The sequence below is a fragment of the Conger conger genome, chromosome 16 (assembly GCF_963514075.1).
Source record: "Conger conger chromosome 16, fConCon1.1, whole genome shotgun sequence".
NCBI classification, from domain to species: domain Eukaryota; kingdom Metazoa; phylum Chordata; class Actinopteri; order Anguilliformes; family Congridae; genus Conger; species Conger conger.
The window spans coordinates 31,665,163-31,672,652 of record NC_083775.1 but is presented as its reverse complement, the minus strand read 5'-3'; the positions used below and the strand labels follow the sequence as shown (position 1 = coordinate 31,672,652).

The following is a 7,490-nucleotide window of genomic DNA, read 5'->3' as shown; positions in this document are numbered from 1 at the left end:
TTCCAGAGCTCTTTCTCCATTCGCCACACGAGCTGCCATTACACTCTAAAACCAGCGGAGGTGGCACAGAGTGCTTCTGATGTAAAAGCACTACTGCATAATCCGAGAGAGGAAACTACAGTCTGGTGTTAAACTCAGACCTGACCAGTGCTGAGTGAGTGAACTGCAGTGTGGGTAAAGAATGGGTTGAAACTGAAACCTTCATCAGAACAAACACAAGAGTTTATTAGACATACGTTTAAACACACGTTTAATCTTAGCTCATATGCAATCAACCAGGTTGAATTTTTGGCAGTGCAGTACAATTTCAGAAAAATTAACATTAACATTGTATGTGGTTAAAAATAGCAGTGAGTAGTGCACATGTCCCAGCCCTCAATAGACCCACTGCTGTTCACACATCAGAGCTCCTCTAACTGTGTGTGACAGGATTTGTATAGAGGAAGGGGCTTTGCATACCTGTCCTGCCTCACTGCTCCACACACTTTAAGACCCCCAGTACTGATCAGTGACTGTCCAGTCCTTTCACAGACACTGACACAGGCAGCATTTTGATGATGTCAGTCTTTCCAATGCTGGTGATATTGGGACTCTTTGTACAGGGTGAGACAGATACGATTTAGCTTTGGATTCTGGTGACATTTTACATTTTATTTGTTTGCTTTTTACCATACAACTCTGTCACAACAGTGCCATGATTGTATATTCAAATATGTCAGAATTTAACAGTGTTGTTTTATAATACTATTATCCATTTACCTACATTTCCTTGTTTTCCTTTTCAGAATCAATGGCAGATATAGTTGTGACTCAGTCTCCATCAGCTCAGGCTGTTCAGCAGGGAGACACTGTCTCTATCAGCTGTACAGCCAGTCAGAGTGTTTACAGCGACTCCAATGGCCAGAGGCTCAGCTGGTACCTGCAGAAACCTGGTCAGGCTCCTAAACTTCTTATTAAGTTTGCAACAACACGCCAGTCTGGGATTCCTGATCGTTTCAGTGGGAGTGGATCTGGGACTCAGTTTACACTGAAAATCACTGGAGTCCAGGCTGAAGATGCAGGAGATTATTACTGTCTGAGTTTACACAGCATCCCTGGTAGCTGGGTGTTCACACAGTGATACAGAGCCGTACAAAAACCTCCCTCAGTCAGACTGCACAGAGACTGCACTACTGCAGGTGCTGAGGGGGGAGGCACTGATCTCTGACACCAATACTGCCAGCTGGGCTGTAGGGGGCGACAATGAGCTGCAGCCCTGAACACACACCTCTCTGTGCTGTGTCACATACAGAACCCATAGCAGAGCTGCTGCTGAACCACACACACTCCTGTACCACAACATCACAGACATCACACAGTGTATCACACACACTCCTGTACCACAACATCACAGACATCACACAGTGTATCACACACACTCCTGTACCACAACATCACAGTACAATACATACAACCAAATTCATGTCATGCGAGATGTTTCTATTCCGATGTGGTCCACGTGATATCATAGTTTTTCTGGACTAAATCACAGAATCAGATTTTGCTAATTAATGTGATATAATTTAATTCATTTTTATCTTGTGCAATGCACATGCACATTTGATGACTTCATGGAATAATTTTCAAAACAGTGACATGACTGAAACAGCAGATATGTTCTTATGGGGCAGCCATTTACAATATCAACATGCAGAATACATTAATATGAATTTTGTGCAATGTAAAATTCAGATGTAGAATGTAATCTGAAGCAAACTCATGTCCATGTCCATCGGTATTTAAAAAATGAATTCTTAGCTTTTATATAGTGTATGATCTGGCACACTTAATTTTACGCAGTACCACAAAATGTTTCCGTACAAACAAAGTAAAAGTTTCAGTTTAATCCACTGTGGAAAATTTAATCTGACATTCTTTCTCAAGCAGGTTTAAGGTACTACCCCACATTATTCTCATTCCACGTCAGAAATGACCCCTCCACCCTCTCATGTTCAGCTCTCAGTGGTGGGTATTTTGGGCTGTGGGGGTGAAACTCAGATTTGCATGTGCAGGGTGGGGCAGGCTGGTTCTGCTGTCCCTCAGTGGGACTGACTCAATCTCAGAATAGAGCAGCACTGTGGCCAGGTGTCTGGGCCGTCCCCAGGGGGTTAGTGTGAGCTGAGCACACATCCTGCTGTAAAGAACTGCTCTGAGCACGCTGCACACATCACTGCTCCTCTCAGCAGGCCTCCAGAGCTGGGACTGCCCCTCCTCAACTGATTCCAGATCAGTTCTTTCACACACAGTCTCTTATCACCTCCGTCTAGGCTGAATATTCTATAATAATTTTATTTGGACAAAGCAATCCATGTACCTAGATCATATAGTCTTGTCAAAAAAAAGAATACTCAGGTTGCATTTCTGTGTGGTTTCTCCATTCAAATTATCTCTTTGTCAATTTACTTCAAGCTATCAATCATTATCATCTCATACACATTTTTGGGTGTTTTGTATAAATATGTTCAGTGGCAAGAATATAATTATGATTTAATCAGACAAAGTGCAGCCCAAAAACCACAGGATCATCAGAAGCACAAACATCTATTTTATAAAAAAAAGCCAGAGACAGAGTAGTTCTTCAAAGAGTCTTTATTATGTCAATGATATTGATCTAACAGCTATTCTCAAAACCACACAAACACAAATAAGAAGGCATATTTGTTGAAGAGCACAAGCAGAGCACATGTCAGATATTAGCACTGAAAGCTCAGGCTGGGGGAAGGATTCACACACAGGCTCAGCTCAGTGTGACAGCAGTAAGGAGCAGAGAGGCTGAGGGCAGAACAGGGTAAAAACAGTGTGACCAGAGTGTGTGAGCTGGGCCTCCACCCGGCCTACTAAGAACAGTGGGCTCTCCTCAGTGTCTGAGGGGGGGCAGACAGGGAGCCCTTTGTGGCCTCACAGGTCAGTGACCCTGCCTTCACCCAGTCATTCTCACTGAGAGTCAGGGAGCTGCTCCAGCTGTACAGGCCGTCCTTCCCCAGGACCCCCACACTCCCGGCCACGCCCGAGCTCGTACTGGTACCGTCCACTTTCCAGCGCAGAGTCCAGTCTGAGGGGAAGCCCTTGTTGGCCAGACACAACAGTGTGGCCTTTCCCTGCTTCAGCTCCACACTGGAGGGGGGCAGGACTGTGAGGGTGGGAACTGTGTCGCCTGGGAGACACAGAGAGACGTGAGATCAGAGAGTGGACACACCCCCATGTGTCAATCATTCTGTCCTTACAATGAGACATGACTGAGACACAGAGAATGTCAAGTGCTACTCATAGGCAGTGGCTGAAGATAATTTATCCTGATTTGCTTCATCTTGTACAGCATAAAGCACATGACATGTTTTAAGGTTCTATCTACTTGGGTTCCATTATTACCAGAACCTGTGACTGCACTTTACAACGAAAAATTCATCACTACAACAAAACTGTTTTGTAGTAGCTACAGTTGCATTTTGCTTTTGCAGCTCAAACTGTGAGATATCTTATTGCTACATCCTTATAATTCATACTTTGATTACAAAATAACATCATAGATAATGGTATTATGCTCTAAAAACCTACAGAATAACGTTAACGACAACAAAATGCAAAAATGTTCAGTACATTGACATTTCTCTTTTTATTCAACCCAATGGTGTCGAGTAGCTACGGAACGTTATGACACGAGCCTGGGACTACATAACAGAAATGTGTCATGTAATAGACGTGTTATTCATTCACCAAAATTAAAAAATAAAGTCGAATATGATGAAACGATCCTATTTTATTAAAGTATGTAAAATAAAGAACTCTTTGTCTTTGGCATTTTATTAGAATTCAAAATTGTCCGGTTATGATTGATAGGCTAAGCTATATCATGACTTATCGTATTTCATTTATGTGGCTGCACTTCAAACTGCTACAGAGCCGCTTTGATTCCACCGAATGAACCAATGCTATTTATTTATTACTGCACGGAATAAAGGTAATTCACGACTGGATTCTAAACATCAATGCGATAGCTAAAAACACTGTTTGAATAAAGTGGGTAGTTTAAATTGCCAAGCTTATTCAAATAATCTAGTTTTTTGCTCACTCACGCATCATAATGACAACATTTTAATGTCCAACATCTGACGTCGGAAACTTGCAGTATATTAAAAAATACAGCAAAAATATCGATATGGACGTAACCCATCTGAAAGATATTACTTAGGCTATTTCCAATTGACAGTTTTGTTCCGCCACCGAAAGTCCACCACAGTGATACAGACTCATTCACCAGCCGTACAAAAACCTCTTGCTCAAGAGACACTTCCGTCCCATGCCTTTTTCATTCTGACTTCACGCAGATTTTAAGTCAACCATTTATAATGTGTAACAGCATACCCAAAGCTTTTTATGTAGCCATATCCTACACAAATGTATCCTACTCTCTTGAGCTTTTCAAATTCATGTTTTTGTTCTGTCCAGCTTACCGACTGACTCGGCTTTAATACGATATAATGTAAAATATGCAATGCTAGCAATTCGCAAAAACTTTCTGCTAAATTAATTTAATTAAAATATATACACTTGCGGAAAATCTTGAAAGGTCTTATTGAGTAGAAACTTACTGCCGATTTCCAGTTTGGTCCCGCCACCGAAAGTCCACCACAGTGATTGGGTATGTACTAGCTGTACAAAAACCTGCCTGTTGTACAGATAGTTGATCCGACCGACTGTGTAGTGTTCGTAAGTCCCCTACTGGTGAATTTTGAAACGACCTTTACGATGCCATTCAGAAAGCTGATCAACAAGTGGATACAGGTTTCTCCACGTTCATTTAATTAAATTTTTCCTAATTTGAATCATTCATATTAAACACATTTAAACTCACATTCTGTGTAAAAATTTTCACAGACACAATTTTCTGCAAACTCTAGAGACTGTTATGCTTGAACATTCCAGGAGATCAGCAGTTTCTGAGACACTCAAACCACTTTGCCTGGCACCAACAATCATCCCACAGTCCCTTCCATCACATTTCTTTCCAATTCGGACATTTGACCATGTCTGCATGCTTTTATGCATGTAGTTGCTGCCACAGGATTGGCTGATTAAATATTTGCATTAACAAGCTGATTGTATGTATTGAATACATTTAAATTTTGTGTATTCTCATGACAGTCTTTTATGGGAGCTTAGAAAGTCAAGGGCATCAGTCAGGAACAGGGAAATATTCAGTGACAGTTAATCCATGATATACTAAAAAGATTTTAATTGTTTATTTCCTGATTCAGTGACGTTCCTTCTTTCCTTCTTTACTTACTATAGTTTTATGATATCTATACAACTGATAATGAAGCAAATTGTATTAAACTGTAAAATTAGCACTAACTGCAAATGAAGACAAAATTCTATTATATCATGCTCTTCTTGTCACATCCTGTGCCCCTATATCCTAGTTATTTCCTGATTTGTTTTTCTATGTGTTTTCAGAGTTCCGTGTTCCCTTCCATGTTTTGAGTTTACTCTTTTCCTGACCACGACCCCCACACCTGATATTTGTTCCCTCATGTTTCATTGCACCCAGCTGATCCTCATTGTTTCCTTGTTAGTCTTGTATTTTAGCCTGTCTGTTTTCTTCATCCCTTGCCAGATTGTCTTGTGCCTTGCCTTTGAGTTTAAGGTCTGAGATCTTGCGGCTCATTCCCTGTTAACTGCCTGCCCGCTCCTGTTCCGGTTACCTTCCTGCTCCTGCTCTGGTTCCCTGCCTGCTTACCTACTCTTGTGTTCCTGCTTCCCATCCCGTCCTATCCTCAGCCTCCTCTCCTCCTCCAAGATCCTTCCCTGCCGCTGCCTGCCCCATCGGAATGACTTCTGGTTTTGACCCTTGCCTGTCCGATCACTAAGTGCTGTTCCTGTTTTTTGGCTGTACCTGTCCGACCTGATTAATTAAGATCCCTCTTTCTCTCAGTTTCTCAGTCTGCGTGTGGTTCCAGTATTCTGCTCTGTGACACTTTTGGGTGAAGGATATTGTAAGGCGGAAATGATTCAAATCTGGCATTGTCACTCATGGCGCTGGTCAGCTTGCTGGATTCCTCTGGTTCTGTGGCAATATGTGGCTGTAAAGTAATTTAACCCCAGGAGCATACACCATTAACCCCTATGATGTCTATGAAGACTGAATTTTGTTAGAAAAGATAACCCAACAAGAAGACCAGAGAGCTGTCTTTGGGAGAAAAGCAAGCCATTTTGAATCTTAGAAAGGAGGGGCATACTGAGCAACAGACAAACAGGTCAACCAAGGAAATCAAGAGCAGAAACATTGTGAGAGCTGGGAAGAAAAAACCCAAAATATCAGTCAGTGACATCACAAACAATCTCCACAGGGCAGGGGTGACGATATCTCAATCAACCATTCAAAGAGAGCAGCAATATAGAGGCTATATCACAAGATGCAAACCATTCATCATTAGTAAGAATCGGAAGGCAAGATTACAATTAGCAAAGAAGTGCAGATATGAGCCACAACAGTTCTGGAACAAAGTTTGATGGCAAGCATTTCACCTTGTGGTGCCTCGGGGTGGATCCTGAGGGCAATGGGTGGGCCCAGCTGGAAACCATTCTTCAGGGCCTCCTTCCTCCTTCCCTCCTGGGCCACGTCAGGGGTGGGGGAAGCACAAAGGGAGAGGGTAAGTTTAAGGTGCTTTATTATCCTCACGTGTCCGTTGGTAACGGTGGGGTCTCTTTTAGGTTCAATCCTCTGGGTCAGTACGGCAGCTGGTCCTCCCTCTCTCTGCCTCTTCCTTCCTCAGAATAGGCGCCGACTGACTCCGTTTGCAGCCATTTACATTTTACATTTTTGTCATTTGGCAGACGCTTTTAATCCAAAGCGACTTACAAGTGCATTGGTTCTACCACAAGTCAAAGCATCACATCCATAACTAGGAAAATACACATGGAATGCTGTTCTAAACATATAGTCCTCATCAGAAGTGCAATATTATTATTATTATTATTATTTATTTATTTATTTTTTATCGGGGGGTTAGACAAGGATAGGGATATCAGAAAGGAGGGGTGGGGGAAATCAGGAGGGAGGACTAAGGTAGGGTTTGAAAAGGTGTGTTTTTAGTTTGTGTCGAAATAAGGGGAGGGATTCTGCTGTCCTGACAGTGGTAGGCAAGTCATTCCACCACTGAGGAATCAGAACGGAAAACAGGCGTGAACGTGCAGCTCGACCGCCAGGTGCACGTAGAGAGGGCCATAAGGCGACCAGAGCCGGCAGACCGGAGTGGTCTAGCTGGGGAGTAGGGAGTGATCAAGGATTGTATGTGGTGGGGCAGTCCCCCAGCCTGAAATGCCAACACTAGGGTCTTGAAACGGATGTGTGCGGCAATAGGAAGCCAGTGGAGGTCAATGAGAAGCAGGGTGACATGAGCCGACCTGGGCTGACTGGTGATCAGGCGGGCTGCAGCATTCTGGACCAGCTG

General features: G+C 42.9%; 1 gene segment (V, D, J or C); it reads right to left on the bottom strand.

Moving 5' to 3' along the window:
* Positions 1-2,610: 2,610 nt before the first annotated feature.
* Positions 2,611-6,844, bottom strand: LOC133114154 (Ig kappa-b4 chain C region-like). The segment is given in 3 exon segments: positions 2,611-3,193; positions 6,565-6,649; positions 6,830-6,844. Coding segments are annotated over 3 exon segments (417 nt in total).
* Between the last annotated feature and the right edge of the window lie 646 nt (positions 6,845-7,490).